General features: G+C 36.1%; 4 protein-coding genes across 4 annotated transcripts; 2 read left to right on the forward strand and 2 right to left on the reverse strand.

Annotated features, from left to right (window-relative positions):
- The first annotated feature begins 1,264 nt into the window (after nt 1-1,264).
- LOC101259700 (disease resistance protein RPM1-like) lies at nt 1,265-3,988 on the forward strand. Its single transcript, XM_004250464.3, has one exon. The coding sequence runs from the start codon at nt 1,265-1,267 to the stop codon at nt 3,986-3,988; it is 2,724 nt and encodes a 907-aa protein (XP_004250512.1).
- A 178-nt stretch (nt 3,989-4,166) lies between these two features.
- On the reverse strand, nt 4,167-9,226 carry LOC101261383 (lanC-like protein GCL1). Its single transcript, XM_004250064.5, has 5 exons — nt 8,994-9,226; nt 8,147-8,337; nt 6,788-6,899; nt 5,326-5,796; nt 4,167-4,746 (listed from the first exon to the last, which is right to left on the reverse strand). The coding sequence occupies exons 1-5, from the start codon at nt 9,150-9,152 to the stop codon at nt 4,405-4,407; spliced, it is 1,275 nt and encodes a 424-aa protein (XP_004250112.1). The 5' UTR covers nt 9,153-9,226; the 3' UTR covers nt 4,167-4,404.
- A 1,939-nt stretch (nt 9,227-11,165) lies between these two features.
- Nucleotides 11,166-13,132, reverse strand: LOC101261680 (large ribosomal subunit protein mL54-like). Its single transcript, XM_026028237.2, has 2 exons — nt 13,090-13,132; nt 11,166-11,759 (listed from the first exon to the last, which is right to left on the reverse strand). The coding sequence occupies exon 2, from the start codon at nt 11,746-11,748 to the stop codon at nt 11,356-11,358; it is 393 nt and encodes a 130-aa protein (XP_025884022.1). The 5' UTR covers nt 11,749-11,759; nt 13,090-13,132; the 3' UTR covers nt 11,166-11,355.
- Nucleotides 13,133-16,238: 3,106 nt separating this feature from the next.
- Nucleotides 16,239-17,514, forward strand: LOC101261982 (prohibitin-3, mitochondrial). Its single transcript, XM_004250066.4, has one exon. The coding sequence runs from the start codon at nt 16,349-16,351 to the stop codon at nt 17,186-17,188; it is 840 nt and encodes a 279-aa protein (XP_004250114.1). The 5' UTR covers nt 16,239-16,348; the 3' UTR covers nt 17,189-17,514.
- The last annotated feature ends 532 nt before the right edge of the window (nt 17,515-18,046 follow it).

Below are 18,046 nucleotides of genomic sequence, written 5' to 3' on the forward strand. Positions count from 1 at the left end.
ACACGCATATATGTCTATTTTGAGATTATAAAAGGTGTATTTTTTTTTTGGAAGAGGAAAATGTTTTTCGTTAAAGATATTTAAAAATTTGGTTACTTTTTTTATATTTAATAAGTAAGCAAAGAAATATTATTTGAGACGAAACAAGTGGGGTTTTGGAGATCGTGATTTGGGATGCCAAGTGATGATCAACTAAAATTACTTTGTTGGGTTTTAAAAAGTGTGAATGTACTTTATGAGAAATTGTGATTTTTATGCTTAGTTGTGACCTTTTCGAAAGATTGTGATCATTCCGTTAGAGCAGAAATAAGAACGTTTTCACACAATCCTTTTTAAAACTAGTATGCTAAGTGTAGTTGTCCGCCGACACCGTGGTTATAGATATTGATACACCAATGAGTAAAATCGAGAATATGTTCCATGAACCTCAGATATTTGAGAGAAATAATCACCGAACATACGATAAGCTCGATTTTCTTGTTAGAGAAGAACTATTTTATACGTATATTGTTTCTAATTTGTTTCTTACTACTACTAAAACTACTACGCTAAGTGTACTCGTTCGCTGACACCGTGGTTATAGATAGCAATACACCAGTGAATAATATCCTAAGAGAATATGTTTCATAAACCTCAAATACTTGAGAAAAATAATCACCGAACATTCGATAGGCTCGATTTTCTTGTTAAAGAAGAACTATTTGTACGTAATATTGTTTCTAATTTATTTCTTATTCTAAATTGTCTACTGCTTTTAATTTTTTAGTTTTACAAAATACTCTTTAAACTTTATTATTTTCTACCAAATCCTTCAATATTTTTATTCTAAGTATCTTAAAAATACAGAATGAATAACGTATTTATCGGATGAACGTACTAGGCTTCATGTATCTCCGCCGTATTCAATTATCTCATTCATACTAGCTCAGATTTAATAAAAGAAGCATATAATATACATTCTGATTGCAAATATTCAAGTTGATCTAACCATGTTTGTATACAGCCTGTAGTCAAATGAATCAATTGTCAAATTTACCAGCCACGTTGGGCTCAAAGTCAGCTTAATATTATAGCACAAATGAATAAAAAAAATAGTAACTTGGCATAAAATACTTCTTAACTTTGCAAATTGCAATAATCTAAACACAAATTTCAAAGTTTAACTGCATATATAAATTGATCACCAAAGTCCATTAATCATACCATAATCTTGCATAAATTTGTTAAAGAAACTAGCGATAGTGTTATACTTAGCGCGAAAAAGATGGCAGAGAGTGCTGTTGCCTTCCTGTTACATAAACTTTCAGCTTTACTTCATTCTGGACAAAAGTTTCTTCAAAATTTTCAAGATGAAATAGTGTATATCAGAGATGCATTTGAGAAAATGAAGGCTTTTTCAAGAGTAGCCGATGCAAACGAAGACGAAGAAGATGATGAGTTACAGTTATGGATCAAGCAAGTACAAGATCTTGCACATGATGTTCAAGACATTCTTGAGAAACATGTTGTCACATGCAGTAATTTTCAAGAAAAGGGAACATGGACATGGAAGAAACCTCATCATTCTTCTTTAATGTCTGAGAAGAAGTTTGAAGCTCAAAATGATAACCTTTCGATGTCGTTGGAAGGTATCAAGGCCCGAGTCATCATCGTTTCTGCAGGACACAAAGCATTTCTTCAGAAATATGGTGTTATAACAAGTGATATATTGTGTAGTAGCAGTCATGAAGACGTACCTCTTGACGATGATGTTGATCTTGTTGGCATTGAAGGTTGCAAATCAGTGCTTCTCGATTGGCTACTTTCGGATGATCCAGAATGGAAACTGTATTGTGTAATTGGAACTAGAGGTATAGGGAAAACTACCCTGGTCAAGAAAGTCTATGATGATGCTTCAGTGAAGAAGCATTTCAATTGTGTAATGTGGATTGAGGTTTCAAGGTTTTCTACTGTTAAGGAGCTATTAAGGAGTATGATTACCCCAGAAAATGACCAATCTCGTCGAGCAATTGACGCCATGGATTCCGACATGTTGGCAGAGTTCATTCAAGATGTCCTTGAGTCATCAAGGTACTTTGTTGTCCTTGATGATGTCCCTGGTGTTCGCTCGTGGAGGGCTCTCAAAGGCTTGTTTCCTATTGAAAACTGTGGCAGTAGGGTCATCATCACGTCGCGTAATACTGATATACATACCATCTGTTTAGAACCTGGTTATCATAATCATTTCTATAAAATGAACCCTTTGTCTGAAGAAAAATCTTGGATTCTTTTCTGCAGAAAGGCATTCTCAGGCAGCCTACTCTGTCCTCCATCTTTGGTGCAAGTCTCCAAAGATATCATAGAAAAATGCAACGGTTTGCCAATGGCGATCTTGGTGATTGCTGGTGTACTCGCTACTAAACGGAACAGAACAGAGGCGTGGGAGATGTTTTATAACAGCCTTGCCGACAAGCTACAAGGTAGTTATAGCAAAGACGAGCATATAGAAAGGCTACTCAATCTATGTTATCAAGATCTGCCTTTCTATCTCAAGTCTTGTTTCACTTATCTGAGCATAATTCCAAAATATTATGTCATCGATAAGATGAGACTGATTCGGCTGTTGGCAGCACAAGGATTTATCCTTGAAAGAGAAGAGAAAGCAGTAGCACAAGTTGCTGATAGCTATCTCAACGAACTCGCAAACAGAAGCTTGATCCAAGTTGCTGAAAGGTACTCAGATGGAAGATTAGACTCCTTCACCATCCATAACTTGTGGTATGAAATCATTCTTTCTAAATCACCAGAAAGGGTCACAACAACTATAGCTAATGGCGAGGAAACTACAACGAAGCCTCCCAAAATAAGACATCTTGTAATCCATGATCAGTTGGCTAGTGATATACAAGACATTGATCAGTTTAAGCATCTTCACTCTCTAATAACCCTCGGGTCAACGGATTCCGTCTCTAATTCATTCTTGCAGAAGCTGTTATCAGGAAGTTTTAAGCTACTCAAGGTGTTAGACTTGACAGAAGCCCGGCTGACGAAAATCCCTGAAGAAGTCTTTGAATTGTTTCATCTCAAGTTTCTGAACTTGAGGAGTACTAAGATAAAACACCTGCCAGGATCAATAGGGAAGCTGGAGAGCCTTGAGTTTTTGGACCTAAGGGATACATTGGTAGAAAAATTACCTGTTGAGATACTAAACCTTCAACACCTTTGCCATATCTTCATTTATCGACGTGGTGCTGGGTTTTTTCATGGTTTCAAAGCTCCTAAGAAGATAGGGACCCTGGTGTCCTTAGAAGCGGTGAATCTTATCAATGCCACTACAACCACAGTGATCGAATTGGGAAAGTTAACAAGACTAAGAATGTTATTCATCGCGAGGCTGAGAAGAAAACATGGGAGGGATTTTTGTTCTTCCCTTGACAAGTTGATAGATCTTCAGCAATTAACTATCTCATCTTATGGGGTAAGTGATATTATTGATTTGCACTATCCCCTTTCTTCTACACACTCATCCCTTCGAACATTAACCTTCGAAGGTCGTTTAGAGAGGTTTCCACAATGGATGACCACTCTTCAAGCCTTATCCACTGTTACTCTAAAATGGAGCAATTTTATGGACAATGCACTAGACATTCTTCAAGATTTGCCCAGCCTTATGAACCTCATGCTAGACCGAGCCTACGAAGGCGAAGAATTGAGGTTTAGGGCGGGTGGATTCAAGAAACTGAAGAAACTATGTATTTGGCACTCTACAAAACTGAGACAAATGAAAGTGGAAGAGGGTGCAATGCCTTTTCTTGAAGAGCTTCAACTGCGCAACTGCCGATTAATGGAGGAGTTGCCCTTTGGGATTGAGCATTTGAGGAAGCTTCAGTATCTTTCACTTGAAAAAATTTCTGAAAAGTTGTTGGTAACAGTGCAACTTAAGAGCAGTCAAAGTGGGGATTACTGGAAAATTGCTCATGTTCCCAGAGTATATGTAGAAGACGAGTAGAAAAGATGAAAGGCAGATAGGAATAAGATGTGCAACAGAAGATAAACAGTGTCCTATTGATCAAGTACCATATTTTCTAAGCTTATTTGTAGTTCAACATATGTATTTACCATGTAATAATCCGAGTAATTTTACTCTTGCTATTTAGAAGAACACAAAATATGTAGCAGAATGCATGGGAGCAGGCAAAAGGGGCCGTTAACAGATCGTAAAGAAGTGGTACATAAACATCAAATATATACAAGATTCGTGTTTGCACAGCGTACTAGTATTTTGTCACACCAGGAATCAAGGGAGTATTCCACTGTCCACCCTTCTGATTGACCTTATATAAACTTGCACTATTGAAACTACTGCTTTGCCTTCTTTTTTCCCCTTACGTTAGCCAAACTCTCTAAACTCAAAACAAGATCAGTTCAAAGTTCAAAGCCAGGGAACCTGGAATTCTTCGGTGCAAGTAAGTCGAACAAGAAACAAGCAACACCACCTAATCCTTGGAAAAGGGAGTAGGAATGATCTGCTTCATTGTGTTCCCTTTCGTTCATGATCGTTCTTGCATTTTGATACAAGCAGCTTGCAAAAGCTTTTGCTCTTTCTTCGTATATACTCTCCCCAGTTAGCCGATACAGGGAGAGGAAGGCATAGGCATTTCCAGATGCTCCATCTGCAAGTCCCACTTTCTCGACCAACCCACTTTTCCACACTACCTCTCCACCTTCTATTGCAGCATCACGAAACTCCCTATCATCTGACAGTACCTGCAGCAGAAGAGAAAAAAAAAGTCATTGTCCATCCCTCATTCCTCACTAATTTGATCACCAAGTTGTAACTATGATACTCTTTCTTGTTGCCCGTTTCCCGGCCTTCAGTGTGGTCATAGTAGTAGAATCAGAAATTCTAGCAAAATGATTCAGAAAAATGCAAGAGTACCACGCTTCACATTCAAATTTGCAACCTAAAACATTTTTAATCGCCTTTATATGGATGACTCTGCCCTTTATGCTAGGAATTCAATAGTTATAGGTACACATATCGTCCACAGAATAATTTTCTGACAAGGAAATTTAATTAAGACCCCTTTGCTTCCATCCAGCTCTGTCCCTGGCTCTAGAAGCCCAACAGATGGGGATGCGTCTCCGGCTTTTCAAATAAGAACCTTAATAGAAACCCAATATTGGTTCGCAGAAGTCCGGAAAATCCCAGATTGAACACACGAACAGGGAATAAGAATATGCTTAACATTTTTGTAGTTGATTTCTTATTTTTTTTGAATGTCACTGATTATAAGTACGGGGTATACCTAGAAAGCTCATTGCCTCAATCTAACAGGTACTAACCTTAGATACTTTGCACATGGTAATGGTAATGCCTGTGGCACCATGGGACCATTGAACCAGCTTGTCTCTTGGATTCCCTTCACTGACAGGATAATTACCACTGTGGGGAAACCTGTTGCTCATCATGTACCTTAAGGTTTCCTTAACATCTTCAATATCTTCTTGAGAGAGCGGAAAATGAAGTAACACGTGCAGAATACCAGCAAGGCCGTGAGCTGCACCCCAATACCTTGTCCCGTGCCATCTATACATCAGAGGGCAGGCGGAGTTATCAGATGCGCCTGCTCTCCCTCCTGCTAGTATTGCTTCAACCACAGGCATAAGACTATCATCTGGTACTGACTCCACTCCCAAGTACTTCCTGATAAACAAAGCTGCCCATAAGAAGCCAGCTCGTCCATAAAGGAGGTCATATGACATTCCAAAACCTCCATCTTCAGGTCCAACAGGAAGGGCTCTCTCTTGTGCTACCTGAAAGTAATAAATAATACAGATTTAAATGTAGCTTGGAGTGGGGGCTGAACCAAGCAACTTCTACAATAGCAGAGAAGCATCTGGACGTAGATGATGTAGAGGGCTAAAGCAATGATAACAACATAATGAGATACATTTTTGCATTAGATGCTGAAGCAATCACCATTACATTATGTGGTTCCACATGGAAGAACAAACCAGTGCTAATGCTGTGGATTCTCCAGTGCATTTGATTTGCAAGCTTATAACTAATCACACAAGTATATCTCTAGAAAATATTTTCTTCCTCACCAGGTCAAATGTTTACCCTAAGCAATTAGGAAGAACAAGTATTATCCATTTTATGCCATCCTTAGAATTTGTGAAATCCTCTACAAGTACGACTTGGTCATGTTGGCCGTTATCTAGTACAAGTCATTTGTACGAAACGATCTTCTAAGCTAACAGTTTCTAACCCCCGCTCAAAATAAAATGAATGGCTGAAGAGAACAACCAGTTATGACCAGACAATGTTAGTTCCAATCATCTCCAATCGGAAATTACCAATCCAATAAACATAAAAAAAAAAAAGTGTCTCCTACCATTCAGGTTTACTTGACAAATTATTCATCACAACTAGGATAAAGTTTCAGTGCAACAGAGTTATAACTCTTCATATTGTCATTTTCAGTTCATCCCTCTATGGCAAGGGAAACCTTCAGGAGTGTCCCAAATATCCCACCTACATGGTCCACCTATCTAAAGGACGTAGAGTATTCTCTGATGAACATGACATCCCGAAGTTGACCAAAAATGATCTATTGCTGATACTAAGTAATAATCTAAAGTTCAGAAAAATAAAGAAACACAGATAAAGTTTATTTGGATGTTAGGCCTCTAATTATGTTGATCCGCCTTCGAACAGTAGCTTCCCAAAATTTCCAGTAAAATGCTAGTGAAGCAACTCATATGAAGTCAATTAATACAATAATAGGATTGTGTTTGGTACCTCAAGGAAATGGTTCAAATACAAGTCACGTTTGTGTTGGTCCCCACAATAGCTGGCAGCAACAGCACCAAGTGCATAGACCCCTCCTCTTCCACACAGAAAAGTCACATGTCTGGTCCCCAAAAAGTACAAAGATAAGAAACATTTGAACGATTCGATATATGATTACCCAAAAATAAAGACTTAGTAAAAGAATTCTACACACTAAAATCATACCTTCAATCAAACTCACAACTAGATTTGATTCCAAGATGATTTTATAGTCACATAAATATCAGATTAATTTTAGACCACAAGTTTAAAACGTTTTTCTTTCTTCTTTCAGCGACCAATAGCATGAATTGAGACGGGGACAGGGGAGAGTTCCACAAAGGTGTAGACCTGATTGCTCCACGTTACACATCTCATTTAGTAGTCGCACAAATATCCAGATTTATATTAGACCATAAGCTAAAAATGCTTTTCTTTCTTCTTAAACTTCGCGACCAGTAGGGGGACGGAGGGAGAGGTCCACAATAGTGTAGACTTGATTGCCCCACGTTACACATCCCACACTTCAATATTTTAGCATGTGTCTTTTGGAGATGTCTTAAGGTATATGGCATCTGATTCAAGTTCTGGGGAGCGACGGCGACAGCTCTTGCAAAGACCAAAATCTAGCATGATATTATCCAAGATGTGATTCTTTTGTCTGTACAAGATTATAACTTAACCCAGTTGTTCCCTTTACAATTGTCCTCCGTGACCACAAAAATAAACTTTACTAATCAAAGAACAAGTCAGAATTCAATTTTTGACAAAGAAAGCAGAAGCACTTTCTCATTTCATTAATACTTTCTCATTTCATTAATACATGCTTGGACCAGCACAGAGAAACACACTAAAATACAAAACTAAAAAAACAAGGAATGGAAGTACTTTTTTTCCTAGCATGCTTTGTCACTATCCCGTCACCATTAATAAGTCTGAAAAATCAGAAGAAACTTTGTATCCCACCTTCCCAAATATTTCATAGTACTATTCCCTTAAATCATATTTGTTGGAATTTTTGCTAGAAATGCATGAATTTCAGCCAGACTCACTTTAGACACTGCATACCTAAAGCTATTACAGAGTAATTAAACGTGCATTTTTTTAATATAAAACATAAGGTATAACTTTAATGGGTATATGTTTATCTCCCTATTATATTCTCCAATTAGTTGGCCCTACACCAACTCTTGACGTAGTCTTATAGTTTAAAAGATATTTCTTTATTCCATAGCACCAAACAAACGTTCTTAAGTAGTTAATTACTCATTCAATTGAGTATTAGGAATAAGTTGATTTAAAAAAATTAGAAGAGGAAAAAGTAAGAACCTCGTGAATGTGCGTGCAAGGTCGGCACACGAGTCAACTATCTCCGAGCACAATTCCAAGTCCTTCCGATCACCGGTGGACTCGTACGACCTCAAACAGGTAAACGCCGTCCCTAGCAAACCTGTATACATCGTTGGATCTGTGACACTGCTGGCACTCCTTCCGTTCTCTTTCCATGTCATTTCTACTACCTGAATTCATCACAGAATCACACAAAATTCAAGCATTCAGTTGCCAAGATCTCTGCGCACTACGCAAATTTACACCACAAAATAACCGTTTCCCGGCGTTTTTCGACAGGAAAATGGATATATACAGTAGTTCTCACGAACTTTTCCGTACTACAACAATATCCGGCGGATTTTCCGGCAAAAAAATGAGAAAATCTCCGATCTCCTTTATTTTAGTTCAGTTTCCACGAAATTACAATTTCTCAATTTTCATAGCTGAGAAAAAAAATCCGCTACACGAATTTAGCAAAATACAGCCGATCTCAATTCTCAAACTCAAACACATTAGCTCAAATGATTTAAAAAAACACAGTTACCAGTAAATTATAAATCCTTCAATTAGCAACAAATTATCATCTATTAATTACTCTTCTAGCAACACATTAGGAACAAAATTCGGAATATATTTTTTTTCCTGTACGAAAATATTGCAAAAACTTGAATAATTAGCAACAAATCATCAACAAAAAAAAAATCGTACAAATTACTCTAGTTAGCTATAACATTTTAAACTAAATCTAGTTTTTTCTTCTAGTGATACTACAAAAACTTGATCAACGAGCAACAGATAATCAAAACATTCAATCAATACGAAGCAACCACAATTTTCAACTGACCTGATCTTTGAGAGAGATTGCAGCTTGCAGAAAAGTTTCAGAAGTGTGAGGGACACTGTGAACCGCCGGATGAAGATGCTGATCAGAATCAAGCCGTTCATTTCCATCATCACTGTTGTTTTGCTGTGAAGCAGTAAATTGCACTACTGATGAAGACATATTCCTGAAAATGGAACTGAAATTTGTTAATTATTATTACTGTTCTTCAAATTATATTCTGTTACGTGGATACCTTTTTTTATAGTGGTGAATAGCGTGATATATGCGATTGTAGGCGAGAAAAGGGGGTACACGGTGATGCGGTGGACACGTGCCACGTAATCAGAGGGATAATAATGAGTAATCAAATTATGAGATTGTGGGTCCCATCCATAATGACGAAACGATACACGCGTTCTTAACTTGACCTCAATTAACACTTATACACTTATACTTTGATTATGTATAAATCGATATTTAAATTTATATAAAAATTAAAAAAATAGACATATTTATCCTACGTAGCATTCATTTATATATACTATACTTATATAGTATGTGTATTTATCTGTAATTTATATAAAATTTAAAAGATATATATTTATCAAATTAAAAAAAGATATTTATATTTTATCAATTTTTATAATAATGATAATAATATATATTTTATACGAACGTAATTTTTCATTAAAAGAATGGGAATAATTTTATTTGTATGTCTCCACTCCTGCACTGTCTGTGTGAGTGACAGATAGAAGGTAAGGATGACACTATGCTACCTGTGTGACATGAAATGAGAAACCTCATGGATAAGAAACAAACTTTGAATGTCACCGTTTATTTGTTTCAATTTATGTGATAAATTATAAACTGTTTCAATTTATGTGATAAATTATAAACGTAAAATAAAGCATTAAAGCATTAATTGTACTTGTGTTATTGGATAATCAAATGCAGAGTGAATTATTATTGAAAATATTTAAATAATAAACCTGTTATGCCCTTCTATTCCGATTTTTCTAGACCTTCTATTCCGATTTTTCTAGAGTTTTCCATAATATAGCAAAAATAATGATGAGCGATATATTAATGTATTGGATATGATAAAGTTGTGGGGGCTATTTTCGTAAATGAGAATTTGAGGGTACAATTCTGAAATTAGGCATGTGAGAAAAGTAAGGGTAGGTGGGATATTTTATTTTGTGTCTATTAATGCAACGATTCTGTTTGGATTATGTTTTTATAGATCATGAATTTCACGTGATTAAATTGGAAAGCTATAATATGATATTTTATATATTTGTATTTGTATGATAAAAATAATTTTGCATAATGGTTAAAGGTGAAAATAACACACTGCAAAACTCATTCAAGAGCAACACCTTCAACATAATTTTTTCATATTAAAATTTAAATCTGAAACTTTAAAACGAAAAATGAAATAATCTATTACTGAATCATAATCCATATTAATATGATTATGTACCTACCATATTGTTACTCATTATTTCTTTCATAAAAAAATATAAAGAAGGATGAATACCAAATCATGTGTTGAAATCTCTTAACCTCGAATCAAACATGATTTTTTTTACCTAATTATATATGGATTAATTTATACAAAAAGGTTCTCTATGTGTGAACCGTACAATGTTACAAAATCGAACGTGATGAGATTACTGCAATTTATTATAATTATTTATTCTAACTATGGTTAAGCTTTATCAATATTTTCAACGTGTTACTTGTTATCTTAATATATTGTTATAATTTGAAAATTTTATATTAGGTTAACAAATGAATCAAGTTGGTAATTCACACATATGGGCATAAGGTTTCTCCTTTTATTTTCGTTTGTTATTCACATTAAATCCGATTAATTCTAAATCTATATCGACATGCACATAATTTAATTTTAAATTTTTTAATTAAATATGAAAAAGAATTTATTATTCTATCACAATCTTGTTGGTATCGACATAAAGATTGTTCTTATATCTTTACCTTGAAATATATCTATATTATATTGTTAAAAGCTGCGTCTATTCTTATAGAACCTACTACTCTCTTCATTCACATTTATTTTTCACATTTAGCTTATCGAAAATCAAAGTGCATGGACTTTGACCAATGGTTTAAAATATTTGTTCATATTGACTCTCGTAAGTCAAAATGTGGCAAGTAAAAGTGAGCTGACGACAAAACATATCGAAATTCCGTTAACCAAGAGCTCAATCATGTTCAAAATAGTAACAGGAACTTGAGGAAATCAAGAGTAAAAAACTGCAGCTAAATTCTAAATATTGCATTGTGTCACAACAGACCAACTTATAGTCCCAGGTGAAAATAGTCTCCAGAACATACACCACTTGTGGCAGAAACTTCAGTTCTTGGCCCTAACAGAGTTGTTTTCCTTGATCCGAGCTCGGGTATCCAGCTTGACAAAACGTTTGAGGTCATCGTAAGGGAGAGACTCGAGATTTTTCCTTCTCAGTTCACTAAGTGCCGGGCGTTTATCCAGGAGGTGCCAAAGCCAATCAGGGTATTCTGAGTCGGGCAACACTTTTGGATCGGCTCCATCTTTGAGAATATTCGCCCCGACTACTGTACTGGCCTTGACTTCCTTGCTAATTGTTGATGCCTTTGGACCATCTCCAGCTGCACCACCTTTTCCTCCCTTCTTTTTACCACCAACAGCAAATGTTCTGCAGCCTCCTATTTGAATAGCCTCGTGAAAGTTAACGTTTCTCAATGATCTGATGTAAGTTAATGCCATAATCCTTGCCCCTGCAGCATCAACCAGTATAAATCGTGTGAAATAATTTCTTGTGCAGCGTTACTAACTCAACATTTGTCAAATTCAACAAAACACCCTAATGAATAGGGAAGGACCAAAACAAACTCAATAATAGCTCAAGAGAACGCTTGCATTTATAAAAGGGGCCAAAACACTGACAAGATTGACCACTTAACAGTTTAATGCAACCAAAAACACAGCCAGAGGAATGTATTGATATTTAAATATATCTGAGTCAGTACAGAGAAAGAATATACGATAATAAGCACAGTAGAACTTTCAAGACGCTTCTAATCCTTGCTTGCTCCAACAAAATCCTCAGTGTCTTCCATGGAAAAATTTACCTAATCTAATACTCAACAATGTCCAGATTTAGTCCATAGCGCTAAGCAATTTCTTGACCATAAAGACTATATACACTGTTGCACTAAATGCACTAGTTATAGCCTGACGTGTTATAACTTATAAGGCCTTCATGAGGACCTTGATTGAAAGAGTTGTTAGGAGTAAATTGCTCATGTATCAAAGACCATGTAAATCACTAGTGATTTTCTTCACAGAAAACCTTAGGTTCTGTTTGGTTGCGAAGATCTTTCGGTTCTCATATTTATGTTTTTACCACAAAAAGAGAGGGAAAAGTAAAAGCCCTACTTGGAATCCCTCTTGAGAATACAACTATGCCTTAATTCTAATCTCGGTGAGCTAGACTATATGAGTTCTCACTTTTCATGTCGCTCCATTTAAGTACTGTAGCATGAGAAATTCTACACATGTTCTGACATATAAATTTCTAACAACCTAAAAGACTCTTGATTGTTAGAAATTTATATGTCAGAACAGCAACAAACATCTCAAGAGTACAATGATGACGATGACAACAGCAACAAACATCTCAAGTAACCTTAGGTTCTATTTGCTTGCAAAGATCTTCTGTTCTCGTGTTTATATCTTCACCTACATAAAGAAGAGAGGGAAAAGTAAAAGCTGAAGTAAACACCCCACTTGGATTCTCGTGAGAATAGAATAACTACGCCTCAATCCCCGTCTAGTTAGGCTCGATTATGGAATTCTCACATTTACGCTCCATTTAAACCCGTCTCAATCCAATATTTGAAGGTTTAGGTTTCCTACTATTAGAAGTTTCCAATGACACAAATATCTAAAAGGACCAAAACACTTGTATTGGACAACCAGTAAACATGTACCAACTTAACTAAAACTTAATCCTTCCAAATAATAGTGATGGAAAGTTATCAGTTAAAATACTCCACAACAATATACAAACCAGGGGCTGCATTTTCAAGAAAATATTAGGCATACCCAGACCACCTTTTCTGTTACCCAGTGTTAACAAACAGTAAGATTCTCCTGCTGGAACTCGATCTTCAAAAAAAATTATCAGTTAAATTTGATCTTCAACTTGAGAAGCTTCTATCATCACAAACTTATGCGTAATAAGATATTACACCATAAAAGTTGTTGCAAACTGAACACCAAATAATAGTAGCAACTCCATCTCTCTTGCTGAACTACAGCATAAACATACAAAGACCAAGCATCTGAGAGATTTAGTACTGCATTGATGACAAGAGCTTGATATTTGTTTGTATAGAAGAACAAAGAAAAGCAAAAAGGGAGGCATATTTTGAACAGAGAAGAATATAGTTGTCAACAAGACCTTAATCTTAGACTTCATGAAGCAAGATAATTAGAAAATAAGGACAATCTTTTCTTATGTTGAAGTAAGTTAATTAGATAATAACAAATGCATATATAAGAAAGATATATGCTATAGGTTTCTAGGAGGAACATCGTTTGCAAGATCCAGTCTTAATGAGAGTCACTGCAACACCGACTTCCTTTCTGTGTCTCCACTATCTTCTCATTAGTATGTATATGTTTTTGTATGCTACCGAGTCATTTCCAAAATAATAGGGAAAAAACAAAGACAAATAATCATACAGAATTCACTTTAGCGGCATCTAGCCTTGGATGAATTCATACACATTCCTTTTTCTTAAAGTTTCCAGAACTGAAAAGTTGTGTTTCTATAGTTCTTGGCATTGACACCATATCCAATGAGCTCTTCACAGAGAAACCATATGTGAATATAAAGTTATCATGTAGCAAATATAGGTTCAAAATTCAGGAAATAAATTCACATGCACAAAATATTCCCTTGATTGAGAAGCAATTGATAGATGAACCAGGTTTTTAATTGACATTGGTACATATAAGGATTACTTAATCTTCAAAATATGATCCAAAAATTTCTGGTTCTCCAAAAACAAGTCTATGAAGAGCAAACAAGAGGCATTCTCCAGTAAAATATTAGATTCAGATGCAATACGCCATTTGACTTAATTGAGTAATGGAAATAGGATGATATCATAAAGTCACATTTATCCCTGAAAGAACTGGAGATACTGTCCAATTACACTCCAGTAACTACCTATATTCAAGGACATTGACCGTGTCAAAAGACATGTATAGGTACTTAATTTAGATTCTTCGAAGCACCCCATCGATAAAATATCGTACAAATAAATCTTTGTAGCTGAATAATTACTCAATACAAGGAGAGCTTGGACCTCGGTGTCATTGAGTTTTGAAGCTAGTTACATATATCTTCATAAATACCCATTAACCACCCCACTACATAGAAACATGTTAAGCCCCACTTTCAAAGGATAACCTAAACTAAATTTGCACACAAAAGATGCATTACACCCACGGTATCTAGGTGTTAAATATAACACTAACTATCAAGTTCTCTAAACACTAAACATGAGAGAAGGTCCCCTGTTTGGATGGATTGATATAAGTTAATGGGTACCTTAAATTATTGCTAAATGCCTGGATATTTAGATGTTTGCCAATCGGGAGTTAAAGGCCGATGCAGGATTTGAAGTTTATGAATTCCTAACAACATATTAGAGGATAATCCAAGCTTTGAAGTTTATGTATTCCTAGGGCCAGGTTAATATACAACAACATTTAGGTTTACGTTCACATATTTATAGATATTTTAATAAATATACAAAGTCTTGGTAAAAGCAGTTGGGCTCCCATGAACCTTTAGTTACACTGTGGATCCGTCAGTGACTCGGAACCATTAATTGTTAGGATAACCAGAACGACTCACTAACTGACTTAGAACCTATGGTGGTTCAAACAGGAGTGCTGTAAACTCACAATACTATTATAAAAAAATCATATCTTATCAGTACCTATTCTTGTTGGAGGTAACAGGAACCATCGGCCATCACAATAGTCAAGGTGGCTGGATATGATCGTTTTAAAAATAACATGTTTTATGGTCTTCTTTCAACACTCTATTTGGATAATTCTAGTATTATTTCATTATGTATCGTAGTGTGTTGTTATAATGAATATAACATTTGCATAGATTGCATCATTTTCCTTCATTAAATAATGTTACGTATCAACAATTTGAATGTAAAATCAAAACAAACATTGTGTTTAAACTATAAAACACAATACAATATAATAGGTAATAACCATCCAAACACGCTGTAAGAGAAAATATATGGAGAAAAGATTGCTACTTTGCAGCCATTATCACATGGAGAAAACAACCACAGCACATTATATGTAAAATTCATGAAGTAGTGTCGAATCCGGAGCTCAAGGTTCATTTATACAGTGAGAGGAAGCAAACAGAACAGTACAACCCAATTCATAATTTGTATTATTAACCGTTAAATCTAAAAAATTAAATTGAATTTTTGATTACTTTTAAAAAGATGAACAGAAAACTTACCACCGGAATTTTGTTTCGCCGCCGGAAGAAATGAGAAAGAGAAAATTTTTGGCACTTCAGACGAAGGAGAGTAGAAAATTATTTGGAATTGGGCTAAACAAAAACGACCCGACTGCAGTAGGTTTGGGCCCCTATATATTTAAGTTTTTTTTTTACTTATCCCGAGTATCGGTGAGTGTTTTCTACCAAGTAAAAATGATTTTCGTTTGACATTCATAATTTCGTTTGACATTCATAATATTTTTCACAAAAATAGGACAACATTCCTAACGAATCAGGCTAAATCAAGCATAAAGTTAAGGTATATAACAATACTAATATATCTAGTCTAATATTATAAGTAGCGTTTGAAAATGATGGTATATTATATGTAGTCTCGCTCGTCCAGTAGGCTCTCGACTCAAGTAGAGTATACTAAAAACAAGTACAAGAAGCACACATAGTACTAAAGATGTCATGCGAAAATAAAAAAAAGGAGATATTGTAATCGAATCAATACGTGACAGTAAAATAAAAGAATAAGATTGTGAGAGAGTAACAATTACAATTTTGATTTGAAAAATGAATGACTTTCGACAATGTACATTATCTTTAACCTCGTTATCTCATCTATCTAAGGTCATATACTTTATAAGTTTGCGGGGTTTTATCGTGTCAACTCTACATCCTCTGACCCATTTGTTCCGGGTCATACTCGTTTTATTAGTTAGGGTTTTAGGGCTTCTCATCAAAAACCCTCTACATCATTCCTCCATTTTCCAAAAACCCAAACTTTCTGTGAGCCCAAAAAAAAAAATGGGTAGCAACCAAGCAGCAGTATCATTCCTCACAAACATTGCACGCGCCGCCTTCGGTCTCGGCATCAGCGCCACCGTTCTCAACTCCTCCCTCTACACCGTCGACGGTGGTCAACGCGCCGTCCTCTTCGACCGATTCCGAGGAGTCATCGATGATACCGTCGGTGAAGGTACTCATTTCCTCGTCCCATGGCTTCAAAAGCCTTTCATCTTTGATATCCGTACTAGGCCCCACACATTCTCCTCCGTCTCCGGCACGAAGGATCTCCAGATGGTCCACCTTACCCTCCGTGTCCTCTCGCGCCCGGAAGTTTCACGTCTTCCCTTTATTTTCCAAAACCTAGGTCTCGAGTATGACGAGAAGGTTCTACCGTCGATCGGTAACGAGGTAATGAAGTCCGTCGTAGCTCAATTCAACGCTGATCAGTTGCTCACTGAGCGTCCACAAGTCTCAGCTTTAGTTCGTGAGAGTTTGGTCCGTCGTGCTAAGGATTTCAATATTGTGCTTGATGATGTGGCGATTACGCACTTGTCGTATGGTGCAGAGTTCTCTAAGGCTGTGGAGCAGAAGCAGGTAGCTCAGCAGGAAGCAGAGCGGTCTAAGTTCGTGGTGATGAAGGCTGAGCAAGAGAGGAGAGCAGCTATTATTAGAGCTGAAGGAGAAAGTGAGTCAGCTAAGTTGATTTCGGATGCTACTGCAGCTGCTGGAATGGGGTTGATTGAGCTCAGGAGAATCGAGGCTTCGAGGGAGGTTGCTTCAACCTTGGCTAAGACTCCCAATGTGTCTTACTTGCCTAAGCAGGGCAACATGCTTCTTGGTCTCAGCGCCCCACGTTGAGTAGGTAATTAGGTTTACTATGTTGAGTGTTATTCGAAAATGATCATGTACTATTTAATTTGCCTCAATAGTTACTATGAAAATGTGATGAATGGGATCAAGAAACAGTGGAATAGTAAGTTAGAGAAAGAATCAGGAGGAATAAATTAAGGACATTTCTCTTTCGGAAAACTACCAAATTGTGCCTTTTTGTTTCATTAATTGTATGGTAATGTTTGGATAATCTTCGTTGAGTTCAGATTCTGAGGTTGTATCTTTTGATAAGTTCGGAAAAGCTGCCAGATTGTGCCTTTTGTTTCATCAATCGTATGGTAATGTTTTGATAATCTTCGTTCGAGTACAGATTCTGAAGTTGTATCTTTTGATAAGTTTGAAAAGCTGCCAAATTTTTCCTTTTGTTTGATCAATTGGATGGTTACGCTTGGATGATTTTAGTTTGAGTTCTGATTCTGAGGTTGTATTTGATAAATTCTGTTTTGGGAAAGCTTAAAGTTTTATGTCTTTGTTTCTTTTGACGTGACCCTTAGCTCTACTACTTCTGTCGAGTAAGTAACTTGGTGGTTCAGTCCTTTTACATATTGATAGATAAAGCTTGTATGGATTTTTAAGCTTGAATGCTAGTGTTGGATAAAGCCAAGTTTCCGATCAAGTAGAACTGCAGTGCTCAGTAATGGACTTCCTTTACTTCGTAACCTTAGCCTTAGATGTCCTTTCATAGATTCTAGAACCTCCGACAGACAGAATCTCCGTTTATAGACTAGACAGTCAGAAAATGGCAAGCTTGATGATTCATCTTGTTTTAAGATTGGAGCTAGGGCACTGTCAAGGAAGTAATTTTAATGCTGATGTAACTAATAG

Source organism: Solanum lycopersicum, chromosome 11 (genome assembly GCF_036512215.1).
Source record: "Solanum lycopersicum chromosome 11, SLM_r2.1".
Classification (NCBI taxonomy): domain Eukaryota; kingdom Viridiplantae; phylum Streptophyta; class Magnoliopsida; order Solanales; family Solanaceae; genus Solanum; species Solanum lycopersicum.